The sequence below is a fragment of the Mustela nivalis genome (genome assembly GCF_964662115.1).
Source record: "Mustela nivalis genome assembly, chromosome: 11".
In the NCBI taxonomy this organism is placed as follows: domain Eukaryota; kingdom Metazoa; phylum Chordata; class Mammalia; order Carnivora; family Mustelidae; genus Mustela; species Mustela nivalis.
Window position 1 is genome coordinate 111,627,061 of NC_139030.1, and position 21,727 is coordinate 111,648,787.

Sequence of the window (21,727 nt, forward strand, 5' to 3'; positions counted from 1 at the left end):
TAGGAGAGTGTGGTATATTAAAAACCAACCAACCAACCAACCAACCAAGATAGACCAAGAACAGAGGCTGAGGAACCCCATCTTTAAGAGTTTGGATGGAGTTGGTCTGTATAAGAGTTAAGAATGGAGATGGTCTGTATCTCAAGTTCCTGTGAAATGAATTCCGAAGTTTTCAGATTCTGGAAGGTCCTGACCGCAGGTACTGTCTCTCACCGAAGCCCGCGGGAGAGCGGTGGGCACACCTGCCATGAGCCGTGCCAGTGCTCAGCCTAGGAAGGATGACGAGCTCCATAAGTTTTGCTGACAGTTTGCAGTTGAAAAGCATTGTGTGTACTTTCTGTACAGCTTTCTACTTCCACGGTGGGGTCCTGCGAATCCTAGTCAGTAACACAGAGCAGGACGATCGAGGGCCAGAAGGATGAACTCTGAAGCAGTACAGGGATGAGGGTAGGCACGCGGCAGAAGGTGGCAGAGTAGGAAATAAGCAGCTGAAGACGGGTGAGGCAACGGCTTACACCCAACCAAAGCCGGCAAGGGAGGAAGGCCCAGAGCCAGGGGTGAGACTGAGGAGATATTAATAAATCCGTCATCTCAAGAAACTGCCCATGACTCTGCTCTGGGGCCATTTTACCTTAATGCATGAAATCTTAGAGTTGGTGAGAATGGTTAAGATGATACTGGAATTAATAAAATTCCTTTTTGAACCCCTACACATTAACAACCCAGCTAACAGCCAAGAGAATTATTTGTTAAAGCACTAAAATTATAAATGAGGCATTTATAAATTATAAATGAAGAGAAAAAAAATGATTAACTTTTTTCCACAAAATTATCTTCCTTGGAATGAGGAGATAAAATAGATTACAGATTAGGATAAGTTACATTCATTAAGATAAGACAAGAGCCCAAAAGAAACAATTTCAACAATTTATTTCTACAGTTTTCTTTCATGCATTTATTTATTTACTGTATTTGTTCAAACAGCCTCTATAATTTGTGCTTTGCTCTAGCATCTAGGATTTGGAGGATGAAAAAGGATAGGGAAAACTAGTCCCTGTCTTAACATTTTTTTAGGGGGGGATGGGCAGAGGGAGAGGGCGAGAATCCTGAGGCAGCTTCACACCCAGCCCAGAGCTGGACGTGGGCTCAATCTCACAACCCTGAGATTAGGGCTTGAACTGAAATCAAGAGTCGGATGCTCACCGAAATGAGCCACCCAGGCCTGCCCTGCTCTGTCTTTACATTTTAATTAAGGAGATAAGACAGAAATAATAAAATAAAGAACAATTACAAACAAGTAAAAAATTCTATGGCTGAAATAAGCATTTTAAAAGCTGGCTCTCTCGGGCTTTTTTTAAAAACTTCTTTAAAAAAAAAAAGAATTTTATTTATGTATTTCTGTGAGAGAAGAGAGCATGAGCAGGGGGAGCCGCAGGCAGAGGGAGAGGCAGAAACAGGCTCCCCACTGAGCAGAGAGCCCTAAGTTGGGCTCGATCCCAGGACCCTGAGATCATGACCTGAGCTGAAGGCAGATGCTTAACCCACTGAACCACCCACGTGCCGCTATAATGCTATTTTTTAGATTTATTTTTATAATGCTATTTTTAAAAACTGCAGTACAATGTTGTATCAATTTCGACTGTATAACACAGAACATAGTGATTGGATGATTCTATGCATTGTCTCTAACGCTGTTCTTAAAAATGATACAGTTGGGGAACCTGGGTGGTTCGATTGGTTAGTGTCTGTCTCTTGATCTCAGCTCAGGATCTCAGGGTCCTGAATTCAGGCCCTGCACTGGGCTACACAGTGGGTGTGGAGCCTACTCAGGAAAACAAAAAGATAGAGCCTAGTTACTGATGGGGCCGATTACAGCAGATGACCTTGGGAATTTTAATGAAGGGAAAGGACTTCAAATGATTTCCCCATACAAGAGGGGTTCTTAGAAGATGACAATTTTTTAAAAGATTTTCTTTCTCTGTCAGAGAGAGAGCACAAGCAAGGGGAGTGGCAGGCAGAGGGAGACACAGGTTCCTCACTGAACAAGGATCCAGATGTGAGACTTGATCCCAGGACCCTGGAATCATGACCTGAGTGAAAGGCTGACCTAGAATTCTGATATCCAATATCTAACAGCGAATCTGAAGCTTTCGTGGCAACTTATACATGGTTCCCAATGTGTCGTTCACACAAGGAGTTGTCTACTCAAGTCCCTGGGTGTACTAACTGCATTCTTTTCATGATTTATGCCAGTATTTCCATTTATTTTTTAAAAAAGTCTAATTAAACTTCATTTTTAAACTGTAACTCTGAGAGTCAATTCCTTTTATAAACCAGCATTTGAACTTGAGTGTTTTGGGTATTTAGTTTACATTATACATGTGTAGATCCATTCTAGGACATGCATTCCTACTGGACAAGTCCAACCTGTATTTGCTTCAGTTCATATATCTGATCACTTAGAAATGAAACAGAAATTGAGACTCACCTGAATCAGAACTCAGAAATGTGATAAGATATTGGATGCCTTTATGGTCTCTCACCGCTCTTTGGTTTTGTTCATTTCCCATACATAACACCCGTATACAGTTCATTACATTTATTAGCACATTTTCTATGTCTAACCTCAAAAGACTTATCAGAGCTGGGATTCCATTCTAAAAATAAAGGAACAAAAATTAATTGATGGGCATGTGATATGATAAGCTCTGGTGGTATACACAACTAATGAACTGTTGAACACTGCATCTAAAACTAAGAGTATACTATATGTTGGCTGACTGAATTTAAATTTAAAAAACATTGAATTTTATAAGATTTATTCAGTCTTTATCTAAAAACATAAGTCCATAATCTCTCTCACTATAAATATCTGTTTATGTAGGAGAGAATGCCCACAAACAAATATGTCTACCGGTATGTCACATTAAATGGCAGTTAATATAATTTTGAGCATAAAGTAGCCTCCTCTACACCGAAGTAAAGTTCACTGTAACACTTAATAAATCTCTAAAAAGTAAAGCAACTGATTAAGATTAATTGAATACACTGCCAATTTGGAAATATTCACCATTGCAGACATTGTACTGGTCATTGGTGATTATATTTGTGCAACACAAAATATTTTAAAATGTGAATATAATTTCCTAATTTTAAATGGAATAAAGATGGCATTTCCCTCTATTAACAGAAATAATTCAAAAGTATTAAGATCAACAGAAATGCAATCTCATTTTCAATAAAAGCAGGAGACATCTACAATGTTGAGTCGCAAACAGTAGGTGTGGGTTACCAGAAGAGAGGAGCGAGATAGCCCATGGCCACTGTCCACAGGAAATGTTAGCAGAGCACAGTTTTCCTAACAAGTTGCCTCTACCTTGAGGGGCAGAAAAAGAAACACACAATTCTCGGTCTGAAACAACAAGAATGGGTATGCAGGATGGTGGCAGGCTCTTTCCTGGGTCTATTGAGCAAAAAATTTCAAAATTTAAGGGAAGCAAAGATTAGCATCAAATCATACTGACAAGACATGTTCGGAAGAAGTAATCTGGTGGTGGGTACAACGGAAGAGACGGACTCCGCATTGTGGAGGGAACGGAATCTACATTGTGAAGTACTATGCACCCATCTCTGCTGGCTCAAGGAAAGGGAAAGCAGACAGGGTCCGTGCACACAACTCCGGGGCGTAATTCATAATTCATAATTCACTTCATAGATGTTCTTTCCCACATATACTTCCTGCAAATAGCCAGACCAGAAAGAACTTAACCTCATTCAAAGACGAGTAATGATCATAAAGGAACTAGAACAGCGTCTGTCTAAATATATTTAAGAAAAAAATAGAAAAACTTACGACAGATGAAGAATGCTCATCGAAAAATATTGTCACAAAATAGATGAAACTGTGACCAAAAGTGGTATATTATTGGCAACGAAAAAAATTAATGAGGCAATCGCTTCTCTGAAACAGTAATGCACAGGAGAGACATCAGAGCTCAAGAAAGATTTTTTTTTTTTTGAGATGGGGAGAAGAAATGAGAGCTGAAAAAGCTCAGGAAAGATGTGGAGAAATATAAAAACCAAATTGTAATCAACACAAAAATAAATCGATGCTGAAAAACATAGCAAGTGACATGAAAGGATTGAGAAATAAAGAAAAATGAAATAAATTGAAGAGTGAACAAGGATGAGAACCAAAGTGACAACGACAGAATACAGAATACAGACAGCTACACGAGACAGGAACAGGTGATACAATACACAAATAATTGGTGTTTGCACAGACAGGTGGTCCTTTAATTCAGATCAATGAATTCAGTGGTCAGTATTTGACTTTCACCTTACGATAGCTTTGACAGGATTGATCATTTTTTCCTCTTTGAAACACCTTCTTCACTTGGCTGATAGGACAATAGATTCCTCAGGCTTCCTCCTACCTCGCTGGACATTCTTTCTTAGTCTCTTTGAGGTCCCTCAAGATCTTTCAACTTTCCAACACATACTGGTGACTCAACTTTCAAAATGTAACACAGAATGTGATCACTTCTCATCATTTCCACAATTATTGTTCTGGTCTAAGACATCATTACGTGTCATCTGGATTACCGACTTGTCATCTGGATTACCATTACAGTTTTTAAATCAGTCTCGCAACATCCACCCTTGCCTGCCTATTTCAGAACAGAAGGTAAAGTGATGTAAATCTCTCCATGGAACTTCCCAGAACAAAACAGCTCAGTGACTTAACATACTCAGCACAGAAGCTAAGGTGTCTCACAGTTGCCCGCACAGCCTCACGTGACAGTGCACCACCGCCCAGCTGAGCACCTCCCTTTTCCCTTCCCTCTGCTACCTTCGCTTTCCCGCTGTTCCTTGAACATTCCAGGCACATCCTGCCTTCCGTTAACTGTGCGCTGTCTCCTCGGCCTAGAGTTCTCTTCTGGACGGAAAAGGATGGCACGCTTCCCCACCTCCTTGAGGTCTGTCCTCAAATGCCAACTGCCCCTTCCCCCTTCCCTGCTTTACTTTCCTCCTTACCACTTCTGCTCACCTAACGTACTATATATTTGGTTTATCTGCGTTGTTTATTGTCTCGCTACTCCCAGCTACAAGCTCCATGACACTGGAGTTCGGTCTGTTTCACTCACTGCTGTCACCCAGCATCTAGAATAAAATTTGCCATCTAAGAAACCCACAAAAAATACTCATTTGTATGGACTAAGACTACTACAGGAAAAAAAAAAAAAATAATTAAAAACATTCCAAAAGTAAAAGATGAAGAGACGTGTTGAGAAGTTATAGCAGATCCCGGGAAAAACAAGTAACTACTATTGATGTGTCAGTCCTGGACTTTAAAGATAAAAAGAGAAAGAAAACACTGACCATCTAGTAGAAGATTAAAAAATAAAATTAACAAAATGACAGGACTAAGATTAAACGTCATGTCAATCAATGTAAATGAGCCATACTCAAAAAAAGTGAATGACAAAGCAAAACTTAGCTATACTGTATACGAGGACACACGTATCCTAACTCTGGCTAATTGTCAGATTAAGTGGAGATTTCGGGGTTCTACATAAAGATCAACTCTAGAGGTGGGCCCAGGGCATCCCTATTTCTAATACATTTTCCAAATGATAACCAACCAACGCAAAGGACATGACTCCAGAAGTTAGAACGGGTGGGCGACGCCGAATTACTCCTGAGAGCACAGAGGAAACCGAGATCACGGACTACTCCGGACCCGACAGAACCGAGGCCGGGGTACAACGCTGACCAAACGGCACCTGTTGTCGCGAACAGCTCCGTCCACGGGAGCAAGCGTCGCCGGACGAAGGCCACGAGGACCTTCCGTGGACAGGAGCAGACACTGAGGTGGCTTTACTTGGGGACACACTGCGGGGCGGAGGCGCCGCGGTCACGAGAGGGGCCTTCCCGGAGCACCGTCGGGCCACCGCGTCCAGCCAGAGCCGCGCGGCCGCGTGTCTCCGGGAATCTCGGGAACACACGACACCCCGGCGCTGAGGAGGTCGCGGCCGCCCCCGTGTCACCGCCGGGGACAGCCTCACACGTGCTGTTGGTGAGACGCGGCCCCCCGGGCCCCGTGCGCGCCCACCCGCGCCGGAGCGCGTCGAGCCGGGGGCGGCTCCTGCCCCGAGCCACTGCCCGAAGGTCCCGCGGCCGGTGGTCCCGGGGGGCGCAGGAGCCTCCCCCGCCCCGCAAAGAGCGCTCGGGCCGGCCGCTGCCCACGGGGCGCGGTTCTGAAGCTGCAGGTTCTTCCGGCGCGAGGCGGACCCGGCGTACGGACGCGGGCGCGGGTGCGGGCATGGGTGCGGGCGCGGGCGCGGCCGTGGGTGCGACCGTGGGTGCGGGTGCGGGTGCGGGCGCGGGCGCGGGTGCGGGCGCGAGCACGGGTGCAGGTGAGGGTGCAGGCGCGGGTGCGGGTGCAGGCACGGGTGCAGGTGCGGGCGCGGGTGCGGATGCGGGTGCGGGCGCGGGTGCGGGCTCCGTGCGGGGAAGCGGCGGCGGGACCGGCCCGCCCGGCCGGAGCTCAGGGCCGCCGCGGCTTCTGGCTCACGCGCGCCGGGGCAGGTCGGGTCCCGCCGCCGTCCTCCGGCCCGAGCCCGTCCCCCGAGACCCCCGGGCGCGTGACGTGGACCCGCCCAGCTCCCCTCGAGGGAACCGTCCGGCGCAGCGAGGCTCTGCGAGGAAACGCACGTGTCTGGCAATGACGTCCTTGTCCCCGAGCCGGGCGGCGTCGTACAGGACCAGGGCGCAGCGGGAGTGCAGCGCGGGCTCGGCGGTCGCCAGCAGGTGGATCAGCGCCGGGACGCCGCCGGCCGCCACGAGCGCGCGCACCACGCCGGCGTGCGTGGAGATGTTGCTGAGCAGCCCGACCGCCTTGCACTGCAGGTTCACTCGGGAGCCGCGCAACAGGCTGACCAGGGCAGGAACGGTGCCTGCGGGGAGGAGTCGAGAAACAGTGAGCTCCTTGTAAGCGGTCGTAGTGAGGATGGTTGCGGCCAGTGCCATTTCAGCAATCAGCAAGTCATCCTGTGAAATCTTCACGCGATCACTTGAAACGACTTGTGTGCTCTTCTGGCTTCTCTAGACTCGGGCAGCGCTCCACGCGCGCGGGGTAGTCACCGCCCACGAGCCCACGTTGCACGGAGGCCCCTCAAAGCCTTGCAACCGCGGACTTCTGGCTGAACATGATGGAAGAATGAATTCTTTGAGCATATGACAGAGTTCAGTTTTGGTATTTCATCCAATTTTTGTGACGTATTTGTGCAATTGTTTGAACATTTTATTACTTTTTTTTTTTTTTTTTTTTTGCAAACAACTGAAAACAAGTGTTGAATTTAGTAAAAAAACAACTTTAGCTTCATGAGTAACTATTGGTTCAAGGATGGAGATCACCAGCTATGGTGAAAAATAAAAACTCTGGCTTCACCTGATGCTTATGTATCAGTTCCGTGCGAAAGATCTCACAGAACACCCCCTAGAGCACACTGGAAATGCCAGAAAATATAACGGGTATAACTAGCCTTTTATTTATTTATCGACCTGAAATGAAACACTTACCTATGGTTCCCTTTTCGGACACAGACCTTTGTGTACATGTTTCTAGGAACACTAAAGGTTGGTTTTTGGGTACTACCTGTATTTTTTATTCATTCCTTTATTCATTCAACAAATATTTATAGAGCATTTCATATGTGTCCAATATCCACATCAGAGCTGTGGATACTATCCTGGACAGTGCAAATAGAACATACCATCATTTCAGAATGTTGTATTCTCAAAACAACCTCGTGAGGTAGGAATCATTTGAATAACGAGGAAATTAGGGTTAGAGAGGGCAAGAAATGAGCCTAAATTCTAAATGCAGGTCTACTTACAAACCCAGGACAAGAATGGCTATTTTTTAAAGTTTTTATTTGAATTCCAGTGAGTTAACATACAGTGTAGTATTCGTTTCAGGCATACAAGGCAGCGAGTGATTCAACCTTCCATACAATACACAGTGCTCATCACAAAAAACCCACTATTTTTAATTTTAAAAATAAATTGCGTAAATACAGCATAGGAATAATTTCTAAGTGAAAGTACATATAAAATGTAGAATAGGAAGTAATTTAATAACATTTTTGAGTTTATAAATTTTTAGAGAAGTGGAATTTAGAAAGTTTTTTGATCATGTCCAATTTTCATGTGAAAATAAAATACAAAGTTATCAGAGAAAGACAAATTCTATATGATGTCACTTATATGTGAAATCTAAAAAAAAACAACAACAAAATAAATGAATAAACAAACAAAAAGCAGACTCAGACTCTCAATACAAAGAACAAACTGATGGTTGCCAGAGCAGAGGGAGGTGGGGAGAGTGGGTAAAAAAAAATAGGTAAAAGGGAATGGGAGATACAAGCTTCCATACGGGATGAATAAACCATAGGAATAAAAGGGACAGTGTGGGGAATACAGTCAATGGTACTGTCATAGTGTTGCATGGAGAAGACAAGGATAGACATTTTTCCAAAGAAGACATCCAGATGGCCAACAGACACCAGATGCTCCCCATCACTCATCATCAGGGAAATGCAAATCAAAACTACAATGAAATACCACCTCACACCTGTCAGAATGACTCACATTAACAACACAAGCAACAACGGGTGTTGGCGAAGATGCGGAGCAAGGGGAACCTCTGGTGCTGTTGGTGGGAATGCAGGCTGGGGACAGCAACTCTGGAAAACCGTGTGGCATTGTCTCAGAACGTTACATGTGGAACCACCCTGTGGTCCCACAATTGCACTACTAAGTATTTATCCAGAGGATACAAAAACACAGATTCAAAGGGCTGCATGCCTGTAAAATACCAATCAGTGAATATACAAAGAAGATGTTTATAGCAGCACTGTCAACAATAACCAAATAATGGAAAAAGCCCAAATGTCCCATGACTGATGAGTGGATAAAGATGTGGGAAGTGTGTGTGCAGCGTGTAAGTTGCTCAGCCGTCAAAAGAATGCAGTCTCGCCGTTTGTGAGGACACGGATGGCGCTAGAGTGTGTTATGCTGAGTGAGATACGTCAATCCGAGAAAGACAATTATCATATGACTTCACTCCTATGTGGAATTTAAGAAACAAAACAGACACAGATGAACACATAGGAAGGGGAAAAGAAAAAAAGGAGAGAGGGAAATCAGTCATAAGAGACTTTTTTTTTTTAAGATTTTATTTATTTATTTGACAGAGAGAGATCACAAGTCAGCAGAGAGGCAGGCAGAGAGAGAGGGGGAAGCAGGCTCGCTGCTGAGCAGAGAGCCCGATGCGGGGCTGGATCCCAGGACCCTGAGATCATGACCTGAGCCGAAGGCAGAGGCTTAACCCACTGAGCCACCCAGGTGCCCCAAGAGACTCTTAATGATAAAGAACAAACGGAGGGGTGGTGTGGGGAGGCGGGTCGGGGATGGGCGGGACGGGGGATGGGCGTTAAGGAGGGCGCTTGCTGTGATGAGCAGCGGGTGTTGTATGGAAGTGATGAATCATGAACTCTACTCCTGAAACCAATACTGCACTGTATGTTAACTAAACAGAATTTAAATAAGAATTTGAAAAAATTGCATGGGGACAGATGGTAGCTACACTTATGGGGAACATAGCATAATATATGTATAGAGTTGTTGAATCACTAATTGTACATCTGAAACTAATATAACATTGTGTGTCAACTACGTTCAAATTTTAAAAATATATCGTTATATAATATTTATAAATTAATATATAAAAATATTTATATCTATATATATTTGTCGGGTAAAGGAAGTGATCTTAGAAAAAAGAAAAATGGAAACTTAAAATCAATTAAAAAGTTTCCTCTACAATTAAAAATAGATTTTAAGGGGCACCTGGGTGGCTCAGTCAGTTAAGCATCTGCCTTCAGCTCAGGTCATGATCCCTGGACCTGAGCCCTGCACTGGGCTTCCGGGGGGAGGGAGGGGCCGTGGGGGAGGGGCTGCTTTTCTCTTTCCCTCTGCAGCTCTCCCTGCTTTTGTTCTCTCACTCACTCTCTTGCTCTGTCTGCCTCTCAAATAAAGAAATAAAAGCTTAAAAAATAGATTTTAAAGTGACTGAACAAAATTATAGCCCCACATAAAATACCGTAAGCCAAAGACAGTTAAGGGACTTTACATCACCTGCATCCAAAATGGATTTCCAGTAGCTGTCATTCGCTAAGCAAATTACTTCCAAGGACATCACAGCCATCATCCGTCGTTTATAGCTTTCACACTGCAACATTTCTGGCAAGTGTTCAACAGGAAACACACATTATAATTTTACAAGTAGGAATGACTGATCTGCTTTGTACAGACCAAGTGAAGCTGTGCGTGGAGGTCACCACTATCACCACCAAATGCTGTTCATTAAATTCCCTCTGTGCACGGCCTTCGATGTGGTGCTGAACGGACAGCAAGTGCCCACCGTCTTTAAGGTTTTATAATCTGTAGAGTTAGCACCACAAATTCTGAAATTTTTTATCTTTGGTCTGAATGACTTAGATTGACGGGTCATGAGGCTCAGATACACTGGGAAATCAGTGCACGTTTCTCTTGCCTGACATCCGTTGCTGACCAAAATTTGAGTGTGGGGTCACCTGGGTGGCTCAGTCCCTTAAGTGCCTGCCTCTTGGTTTCGGCTCAGGTCATGATCTCAGGGGTGGCGACTCTGAGCCCCGCGGTGCTCCATGCTCGGTGGGGGGTCTGCTCGGAATTCTCTCCCTCTGCCCCTCCCCCCACTTGCATGCGCCCTCTTTCTCTAAAACAAATGAATCTTTAGAAAAAATTCTGAGTGTAAGTTTCAAGGATGGCAAAGTAAGCCACGTTATTGTCAATAAAAATTTAATACCCATTAGATCATATACGAAGTTTTGTACATCGCCTGAGGATAAAGAAGACATTTCAAAAAATCTTAAGTAACTTATACTCTAGACAGGAGATAATGCAAATAAATATAGATGCTTCTAAACAACATCTACGGTACAAGAAAAAAAAAAAACCTTTTGGAAGTATCCTTTCCTGGTCTCTCTTTTCCCAACCCCTTGTAATAGCAAATCTGGTCTAATCCTGCCTTTGCTAGATCACTCAAAATTCGGATCTCTTCACATTCAGCTGCTCTGCAGGAGCTAACCCTGGAGATGTCCAATAAACTGTGACTAATGCTTCCTTTCCTCGTCGTGGAAGTGCGCTGTGTGAGCAAGGAGACCTACTCCAGGGCTCAAAGAGGCGACAGCCACACTCTCTCCAGTCATTGCTGTGTTCAGGTCAGTACCCGCACTTCCCGACAATGGCTGCAGGAAGGAGTGGCTGTTGGGAATTTTTTGTGCCATTAGGCTCTTCCTGTCAGGGGCTGGTTCCTCCAACTATTGAGGTATTTCAAATGAGTTATTCTCTTAAAAGTAACAGGATGGTCTTCTGAGTTCCTCCTAAGAAGCCTGGGATGATGACACACACATGCAGATAAGCATTGGAGCCTCTCCAGGATCTCGTGGCTGATGCAATCGGAATGTGTTCCCGGTACCCAGTAATCTCCAAAATCAGGTATTGAGTGCTTTTGGAACTAATTATTCAAACTTCTTGAGTCAGTGGAATGGCATTGAAAATCCTAAATATATCTTATCCCATCCTAAAATCAGTTGTTGGGAAAGCCATCAGTTTACATTCCCCAATTGGCTTCATTCTTGTTTTAGTTTTATTTTAGTAAAATGATTCAGAGTTCAATATTACTGAAAGGCCCATAACAAAATATAGTGGTTCCCTGACTCACCCTCTCCATTTTTCTGAGTTCATCTCTCCAGATTTAACCACTTTGGACTCCTCTATACCTTCTGTGACTTACATATCTCCCTATTTCTAAATACATTTATTTTTCCTGTATCAATTTTATCTTATTTTAATTTTTTAAAAAGATTTTCTTTCTTTGTGTGTGTGAGAGAGAGAATAGGCGGGGGGAGCGGAGGCAGAGGGGGAAGCAGGCTCCCCACTGAGCAGGGAGCCCGATGCAGGGCTGGATCCCAGGACCCTGCGATCATGACCCGAGCCAAAGGCAGACACTTAACCGACTGGGCCCCCCGGGTGCCCCGGCGCCGTATCCATCTGAGACATCCTCGGTCGACTTCATGTTATGGTGCATGAGCAGCTCTTCCAGCACTGCAGGGCCATTTCCGGTCTCCCTTCCCCATGTTTATAGTATTCAGCTAAATTAATATTCCAGACTTACGTTCTCACGCCTGAACGATCTTATTCACAGGTAAGCATTGCAAAGTACTACTGTTTGGGCTCCTTTCTTACTTTTATCTTTCCTGGAGGTAATAATTCCTTACGTGATTTCATCTCCGCAGGGTTCTTTGTACCTTCTGGGAGAGTCTCCCACATTTTCCCTTTGGCCGGAGCACAGAGTCCATTCTGGGGCCTCCCTTTGCCGCCGTCTTTGAGATCCCCTTGCTTTTCTCTTGGGTCAGACTCCCAGTTTCCTGTTTGTTGAGAGTCCCTACGGTAGTACATCTAGGTCTCTTCCGGCTAGCCTCAGCAGAGAACATTCCCGACGGGCACTGTGGGTCCTAGAGCCCCAGGAGATTCACGGAGGAGGGCTGAGAAGTCCTCAGCTTCCCCACGTTAGCTCGGGATGACTTCTCCAGCCTGCGAAGGCCGCGTCTCGCTGTTCCCAATATTCTGTGGCTGCGGCATCCGTCCCCGCCGCCTCCTGAGTGTGTGTCTCCTGCTGTGGCCGACGTTCTTCTGTGAGCTCGTGTCACTTAGCGGGGTCTTGGGAGACAGTCAGATTAGACATGTGCATTCAATTGCCCTAGTAGCCCTTACCTTTATAAGAGTTCTGGCTACTCTGAACCCAGATTTGGAAAAAAATCTCCAGCAAAAATGTTCACACGTTTATCAATATAGGAGGAAAAATGTTGCTGAATCTGTCTTTTAAATTAAAAGAAATAAACTGGAAGGAATCTTTTTCACTTGAACTTTAATTTCCTTCTTCTTTCCTTGTTTGGTGGTTGTTTTTAATTTACTTTTTTGATGGAGAACAAGATAGACGGACTTTGGAGAACGTTGGAAAATAAAATCAATATAATTGTATAAGATACAGTCTGGGTCATGACTCTTTGATTTTGGAAATAAAACTACTTTTGTACATACAAAATAAAGCTCAGTATTATTTTTATTTCTGGTTGTAACTAAAAAATGTTTATTTTACGATTTTTAACTTTAAAATATGATGCACGTATTATTTTATTTGCTCTACTTCAGAGTAAGCATCAATGACTAAGCTGAGTGATAATCAAAACATTTGTTTATAAAGCAATTATGTGTTGTATACTCACCTACGAGAGTTTTCCAAACTGGGAGTTCAGGAATATTTAACTCTATTATATGTTTGAGAACTTCTGTGTGAAAAGTTAGCACTGATAAATGAATTATGTTGTTTCCTTTGATGTCTGTTTTTCTCCAATTAGCACCGACAGAAAATAGGTACTGAATAGTGTCCAGTGCTCCTGAGGTGGCAGCGAGTAGCAGGGGAGTGCACTGATTCCTAAAAATCAGGACGTATCACAGTAAGTAAGCACAAGTATTATCAGCACATTTTACAAATGAGGAAACTGAGGCTCAGGTAATGCTCCAACCCATTTTGTCCGGTTCTCAAATCCCAGCTTCCTTCTTGTGGCAGAAACCAACAGAGTTTCTCAAAATCGCACTGTCTACTTTTTAGATCGTGAAGATGTTTGGGTTGGGCACAAGGCTACGATGTGACGTGTCCCAGCTTCCTTTACGGAAAGCTGGGACACATGCCCACGTTTGGCCAGTGTGACGCTGTAGAAGTTAGAGGGGCAACTCCCTGAGGAGAAAAGAATGCGCTATCACTTTTCATTTCTTTTTCCCTTCATGGCTGAAGCATAGGCATAACGATGAAAGCAGGAGTCCGTCTTGTATGAGGACACGGAAACCACATGGGAAGAAGCAACCTACACGGTCACCTTGTCTAAACTACGAAGTTTTGGCAGACTTTTGTCACCGCAACTTGAACCTTATCTGAACTATCAGATCTGCTGACTACAATGTGATTGGAAGCGAACTGGGTTACATTTTCATCTGTCGAGAACGAGGGGAACAGCATTCAGCTCACAGTGTTAGTGTCGGGGTGAATAAGGTGCTTGGTCTTGACACGTGTTCCCCTCTCATTCTCTTGTCACCATGTCACATAGCCTCAAATGTGATTACTTTACCCTTACACCCTGGCTTTCCTCTCTTCATGAAGCCCCGCTTATCTTGCTTTCTGTCTTCGAACTTTCACCTCTGTCCAGTTGGCCCTAGACCCCCCCTTCCCTTTTTACTGGGCCTTGGGGAAACTCTTGTCTTTATGAGTACACATGTATCTCCTCACTTTCTCCCTTTTGTACTTAACAAGACTGTTCTCTTGCTTTCTTGATCCTAGTCGGGAGTAGGAGCAAAGACTACTTCTATTTTAACAGCATCACTCTGAGTTTCCTCATATGAAAAAATATACTATCAAATAAATTAAATTTCTCTTTTCAGTTCCATATTGGCCTTCCCCCTGCCCTGCAGGGTCCTTCTCCAGGACACTAGCTCATGAACGGCCTCACCAACTTGACTTGAAGGTCAGGCTAACGACCGTCGGTGCGCTGACCTCTCGTTCTTTGTCCTGCCTTCCTGCATGTTCCGCAGTCACGCCCCCTGCGCGGGTGCGCTCTACGTCAGCTCCGCAGAGATCCCAACGTCGGGAACTGTCCTCTCTATGAAGCCTTTCCTTTTCCTTATGCTCACAGATAGCGTCTTCCTTCTACCTCTGATTTGCAACTGGCTTTTTGCAATCCACAGTCTTTATCCCCAAACCCCCTTCTGCTCAGACACATTGTCACAATATGACAGAGTCAGAGCCGACTGGGGTCTCTACATTCCATGGCTCTTTCCAGAATCTATTAGTTAGAGAATCTATTAGCAAGAGACCCTGGTGTCCTGAAAGCTCTCTCTATACACATCTCTGCCCCAACCTAGAGGGAGAATTAATTTCTTCACTAAATAATAATGGTCAGGTTGTATGAAGACCCAGAAATATCTAATGAAACAATGCCTAAATCCTGTTCAGATTCCAAATGAGAGCCTGTCTTTCAATTACTACCAAGAATGTACCTTCAGGAGAAGGTTTACCTCCATCATAAAGGTTGGTCCTCTGCGAAATTATGAAATAAAATTGTGAAATAGAAATTGTGAAATAGAAGCTAATCTGTGAAACTGTGTTTGGGATGTTTCCCTATTTCAAAGTTACTTTCTTCTTAAAAAAAAAAAAAAAATTGTTTTTAGAAGCTTTTATTTTTGAGGAATCTCTGTCCCCTACCTGGAACTCAAACTTACACCTGAGATCCAGAGCCACACATTTTGCCAACTGAGCCACCAGGTGCCCCCAAAGTTATTTTCTTTCTAATGTGTTTCTTTTCCGAATACCACTGGATGTTCCTCCTGTGACCTGAGGCCTCTCCACACTGGTCTAGAGCACTGAGCTGCCCCCTGGTTGGTTAGGCTCCAAGGTAGAGCACATTTCTCCTTCCCAGTCTCGGGCTTCTTCCAGAGTGCTAAGTAGTGAACTTGATAAACTAGTCTGTAGAGCCACACCACTGAGATGGCATGCGGTAGGCTAGTAGAAGTTCTGCCTTTATACATTCTACAGGTAAGTGGTAGGCGAAGAAGATACAGAGAAGAACAGAGTAAGCCTTACACCGTTCACGTCAATGATACCAACCATTCCTTTACTGTTAGTGTTTGGGGCAAGTCAAAAAAGCAGAAATTTGTATTTTTACAAATGCTTAATAACTTACTCAGCTGTTGCCTCTGCCTCCAGCAAACTAGGATCCTTCCTATGAAGGGCAATGAGGATGCCGATATTGTCATAGAAAGCAGCAAAGTGAATGGGCATCCAGCCTCTCTTCTCAGAAAGCGTGTAATCAGCTTTGAAACAGAGTAGACAGATGGTTGCCTCCAACGAGCAAGCCTGCGCTGCCAGGTGTAGAGGCGTTGGACCTAAAATGGATGGACAGTTACTTAAGTGATCAATTTCTAACATGTCTATCCAAAAAAGCATACCTTTTGGGGGCCCTTGGGTGGCTCAGTGGGTTAAGCTTCTGCTTTCAGCTCAGGTCATGGTCTCAGCATCCGGCTCCTTGCTCAGCAGGGAGTCTGCTTCGCCCTCTCCTGCCCTTGTTCTCTCTCCCTCTCCAATAAATAAATACAATCTTTAAAAATAAATAATTTAAATAATTAACTAAAAGATGTCTTTTTGATAGCCGTCCACAGAACTTAGTACTGTGATACAAAAGCCCCAAGAAAAGCACTATCAGGATTAATTTAGGCAATTCTATATTTCTTTCACTCAGAATGACCATTAAAAATCCATCCTTCTTCATAAATTAAGAATAAATAACATTGAAAATATTAAATATTTGAAAAATTAAGTCCATATTTACAATAGCCTTGTGATCAAATAAGTTGTTTCTTGTTTGAAAAATTAAGTCAATGTATAAAATAGTCTTGTGACCAAATAAATTGTTTCTTGTTTAAGTTATTTTTCATTTCATTTAACTGCTTTGTAGTAGGAAGCAAGATCCTTTGAAATTGAAGGAAAAATAGTCTGACAAAAGCCCTCGATGCCACAAAATCCAGTGGGTGGTTTTCAGTTCTTGTCTACTTCTCAGCAGTAAGGTTCTTCCTCTCTATAAATTTTTTTTTAAGATTTTATTTATTTATTTGACAGAGAGAGAGAAAGAGGGAGATCAAGCACAGGCAGACAGAGAGGCAGGCAGAGTCAGAGGGAGAAGCAGGCTCCCTGCGGAGCAAGGAGCCCGATGTGGGGCTCGATCCCAGGACGCTGGGATCATGACCTGAGCTGAAGGCAGCTGCTTAACCAACTGAGACACCCAGGCGTCCCGGTTCCTCCTCTCTAAAATAGCTTTTTTCTCCTTGGCTTTTGTGACATCATCACCCCCGTTTCTCTCCCTCTGGTTACTCCTCCACAGTCTCCTCCAGGATGTTCTCATTGTTCTGAGGCCCCTGTGAGCCTTCAGGCTCCTTCTTGGGCCTTTTTAGCTTTGTAGTGACTTCATTTACCACCGAAAAGTTGATGATTCCTAGGATTATGTCCCTACATCTGTTTGTTTGTTTGTTTGTTTGTTTGTTTGTTTTTCCACCAGGCTCTACATCTTTATCTCCAACATCTCACTGGGTGTCTCTACCTCAAACTTCACATGCTCTGAGTCAAATTTTTTTCCCTCCACACCTGATCCCTAAATCAGTGAAGGAATCCCCAACCAGCCTGTTCTGGAAGACTCCTTGGTATCTCCATGTCATCTCATCCCCACAACCAGTCCACCACCAAGGCTAAGTGTCTCTACGACCATGTTTTCCGCCACCGCCGCCCCACCCGGCACGTCTACACCCTACCCACATCGTTCCTGCCCTTCAGAACCCGTTATTTCAAAATAGAAATCTGATCTTCCTTCCAGGGGCTTCTCCAGGCCACCTGATGACGGTAGAGAAACGGATCCACTGGCTGCAGTTCAGCCTAAACCGTGAGCTGCCCCCTCCCCCCAAACACCAGCACACACACAGCTCGCTCCTTCATCTGGGCCTTCTCGCAGCCCGTCAGACACGGGGCGGCCAGCCCGCGGCCCAGCTGGCCCAGGAAGGTGCTCCTGGCGCCGGTGGCCGCAGCGCGCTGACGGACAGTGCCTCTTCCCCTTCAAGGCTCCCTGATTTCGCTGATTTGGTCTAGTCCGACTGTCTGACAGCCTCCTTCTCCCAAACGACGCTTTCCTGACCAGGCCCAGCGAACTCCTACTTCTCAGTCTGAGTGGTAATTCCCGAGGGAAGCACTGGTTTTCTCCCAACTCAGACACTTCCAGTGGCCTCCAGTCGGCCTTACTCGTCGAAGCTTATGCCGTAGCCTTCGATCCTCTGTAATATCTGACCTGACTTATCGATCTAAAATCACGGCTTGGTCTTCCAGGCTGGCCAGGCATGGGGGACACTTCCGTCCCCACTCCGTCCTAAGCAAGTAGAAAATCAAACAAACTCGGAGATCAAAAACTCTTCTTAGATATGACAGAAAGGTGAGATCTTGGCACAAATGCCGCCCCCAGAGATGGGATACAGAGAGGCTGATGCGCACAAGCATAACGGGCTGAAAGCAAACCTCCAGCGCACCCAGGCGAGAGCAGTGCGGCCGCCTCGGGCCCTCCGGCCTTCCTGGCAGTCCTGCAGTTTTAGCGATCACCCCTCGTCGTGGGATCGATGAGCCTTTGTCTACCTGTGGATCACATGTCCTTTCCCAGAAAGAACAGAAGCCTTTTACACAACACAAAACAGAGACCGGACCCTCCTGCACAACCCTTGGCACTAGGAACCAGACCCCTTTGCACAACTGCCTTGCACTGTGATAACGTCTAAAACTGACACCACTGAGTCGGCCTGTAGTTACACAAATGCGACAGACTGCTGCAGCTGATTGACGGTTTACGGCCTGAAACTCCCTCAAAATCCTTCTTGGGCCAAGAAAAACCTTGGAGTTGGCCTTTGGACAAGAGTCCGCCTTCTCTCCAGGTGGCCAGCCTCCTGAGTAAAGCTTATATATTCCTTTCCAGTCAAAGCTCATCTCCAGGGCACAGGCTTTTTGAGCAGCGGCGGCGGAACCAGGTTTTGGTAACAGAAGGAAAATCTGCACTGTCGTGGACAACCTGCCGCACGCCCATCGTGGTAAGCTGGGGAGTTAAAGACTCCAGGGCGACCCCGTCTCAGGGGGTCCCCATGCTTCAGGGAGTTTTAACTCCAGGCGTTTGACCAAGTCCTCAGGGTGGGTATCAGAGAAAGATTTGGGGGTGGGGAGCAGGGAAAAGGGACCATTTGGAGACAGGCCAGACCACTCCATTTCTCTTAACAAGGCTTGCCCTGGGGAGAAACGGTGTTTTCTGAGCCAAACCTGCTGAATTTTATCGGAGCCGAACCTGCCCTGGCGCAGGAAAATACCCAACCGCAGCCCCTATCCGGCCCCCTGACGTACCTAAGGGGGGGGCGGGGACTGACAGGTCAAGTTCACAGTCCAGGAGCCCAGGCTCCCCAAGACTGAGACCTAATCAGGGGACTAGAGAACATGGTTGCTCATTTCAGTCAGCCAAAGGCTGTTAGCTGCTCTCAGCAGCGGCAACATATCACAGTGACCTGAAGAGGATTTTTTAAAAAACCACACAAGCCTCCTACCGCCTCTCCCTCTTTTCTACCTTCCTCCAAAGGCAAAAAAAAAAAAAAAAAGAGAGAGAGATTTTTTGCAGCCCAACCTGAGGGCAGAAGTACCATTCTTCTACTCCCTTGCGTGACTTTAAAGCGTGCTTCCTAGAAATGCTGAATCTTGGCACCCACCCAGGCCCTCGGAATCAGAATCAGCATTTCAGCAAGGTCCCTGGACGATTCCCCTGTGCTTGAAGGTCTATCCCAGCATCCTGGGGTAAAGTGCTCTCCCCCAACGTCTGTATGTCTGATGACATTTTCATTTGTCACCGCGAGGGTGGGCATTGCTGCCGGCAATGGTTAGAAGCCAGGAGCAATACTAAACATTCTTTTTTTCCCCTAACATTTAAAAATTTAAATTCAATTAATTAACAGCACATTATTGTTTTCAGAGGAAGAGTTCAGTGTTTCATACTAAACATCCTAGAGTGCACAGGAAGGCCCCGCACAGCAAGGAACTATCCTGCGCTCAAGGTCAACAGAAAACACGGACCTGCGACACGCCAGAATTAGGGAAGTTCTGGAGGGGCTGATGTATTTGAAGGGGATACAATGCAAATACAAATACAATTGAGGTATTTGAAGTTCTGAAGGGGCTGATGTATTCCCTGGTTGGGAATCCTGGTCTGGGGAATAGATGCTCCCCTGGGACCTGAAAGGCATATTTATGTCTTTTTTCTGAATATCTGTATTACGGGACTCTGTGAACCTGCCGTGATGGTCTGACGCGGCCCGCACCCATCCTTTCGTGTGTCCACTTCACAGCTAGTTCGTAATCACTTACTAGGGCCAGGCTTTCTTCTGGCTACCGGAGTATCACGGCAAAGTGAACCAAATCTTTGCCCTTATGAAGCTTATTGAAGTGAGGGAGACACACCAGAGGGACAATATCATAGACGGCCGGGATAAATGAACCTTAGGAAATGAACAAAGAAGGCAAAATGCAGGAAGCACACTATTGTTCCTCAGCTGCAAACGCCTACAGTATGGGTGGCTCAGAGGAGCTCCTTGCAGCGCCCCCGCCCTCCTCCCCTTACTGCCCGCGCTGCACAATTCGCAATCCCTGGCCTTTTGGCTTTCTGTCAGTGTCCGCCAGTGGGGACTGCCGACAGGACACTGCAGAGGGAGGGAATGAGGTCAGCGCCCGTTCCGTGTCCAAGATCATCTCGGGCTCGCTACATTCCTCCACTGACAGAACACGGCTGGTTTGATGAACCACCGCCTTCCCCCTACTAGATTCAGGTCTTTGTAAATGGTTTCTTTAAAAATAAACTCTCTGGGGCACCTGGTTGGCTCAGCTGTTAAGCCTCTGCCTTCGACTCAGGTCATGACCCCAGGGTCCTGGGATCGAGCCCCCTCATCCAGCTCCCTGCTCAGTGGGGAGCCTGCTTGTCCCTCTCCTGCTCCCTGCTGTTTGTGTTCCCTCTCTCTCACTGTGTCTCTCTCTGTCAAACAAATAAATAAAACCTTTAAAAAAATAAAAGCAAACTCTCCTTGGCAAGAAGATGCAATGTGACAGTCTCTTGAACAAATGGTGTTGGGAAGATTGGACAGCCACATGCTGAAGAATGAAACTGGACCATTCTCTTACACCACACACAAAAATAGACTCAAAATGGATTAAGGACATAAATGTGAGACCTGAAACCATAAAAATCATAAGAGAGAGAATGGGCAGTAATGTCTCTGACATCAGCCATAAGAGCAGGTTTCTAGATATGTCTCCTGAGTCCAAAGAAACAAAAGCAACAATAAACTATTGGGACTACATCAAGATAGCAAGCTTCTGCACAGCGAAGGAAACAATCAATAAAACTAAAGACAACCTACTGAACAGGAGAAGATATTTAGAAGTAATACATCTGATAAGGGGTTGGTATCCAAAATATATAAAGAACATATAAAACTCTACACTCAGGCAACAAACAATCCAATTTTAAAATGGGCAGAAGATGTGAATAGCGTTTCTCTAAAGAAGACATCCAGGTGGCCAACGGACACATGAAAAGATGCTCAATGTCACTCGTCATCAGGACATGCGGATCAAAACCACAATGAGAGACCACCTCACACCTGTCAGAGTGACTAAAAAGCACTAGAAACAATGAGTGTTGGTGAGGAGGTGGAGAAAAAGGAGCCCTCATGCACTGTGGGCGGGAATGCAGACTGGTACAGCCACTGTGGAAAACAGTGTGGACACGATCCTCAAAAATTTAAAAATAGAATTACCATATGATATAGTTATCGCCCTACTGGGTATTTGCCCAAAGAACTAAAAAACAATAACTCAAAAGGATACATGAACCTCTATGTTCATGGCAGCATTATTTACAATAGCCAAAATGTGGAAGCAGCCCAAGTGTCCGTC

The 21,727-nt window shown here is 45.2% G+C and overlaps 2 protein-coding genes across 2 annotated transcripts in view; one reads left to right on the forward strand and one right to left on the reverse strand.

Moving 5' to 3' along the window:
* Positions 1-21,727, forward strand: part of SLC40A1 (solute carrier family 40 member 1) — a 747,507-nt gene that overhangs the window by 572,163 nt on the left and 153,617 nt on the right. The gene's annotated exons all lie outside the window — the stretch shown is intronic.
* Positions 1-21,727, reverse strand: part of ANKAR (ankyrin and armadillo repeat containing) — a 67,558-nt gene that overhangs the window by 27,657 nt on the left and 18,174 nt on the right. Inside the window, exons 9-13 of the mRNA XM_082690501.1 lie at positions 15,903-16,104; positions 13,395-13,603; positions 10,204-10,308; positions 6,718-6,959; positions 2,489-2,657 (exon numbers count right to left, since the gene is read on the reverse strand). Of these exons, the coding sequence (XP_082546627.1) occupies positions 2,489-2,657; positions 6,718-6,959; positions 10,204-10,308; positions 13,395-13,603; positions 15,903-16,104 (927 nt within the window). The remainder of the gene's footprint in view (positions 1-2,488; positions 2,658-6,717; positions 6,960-10,203; positions 10,309-13,394; positions 13,604-15,902; positions 16,105-21,727) is intronic.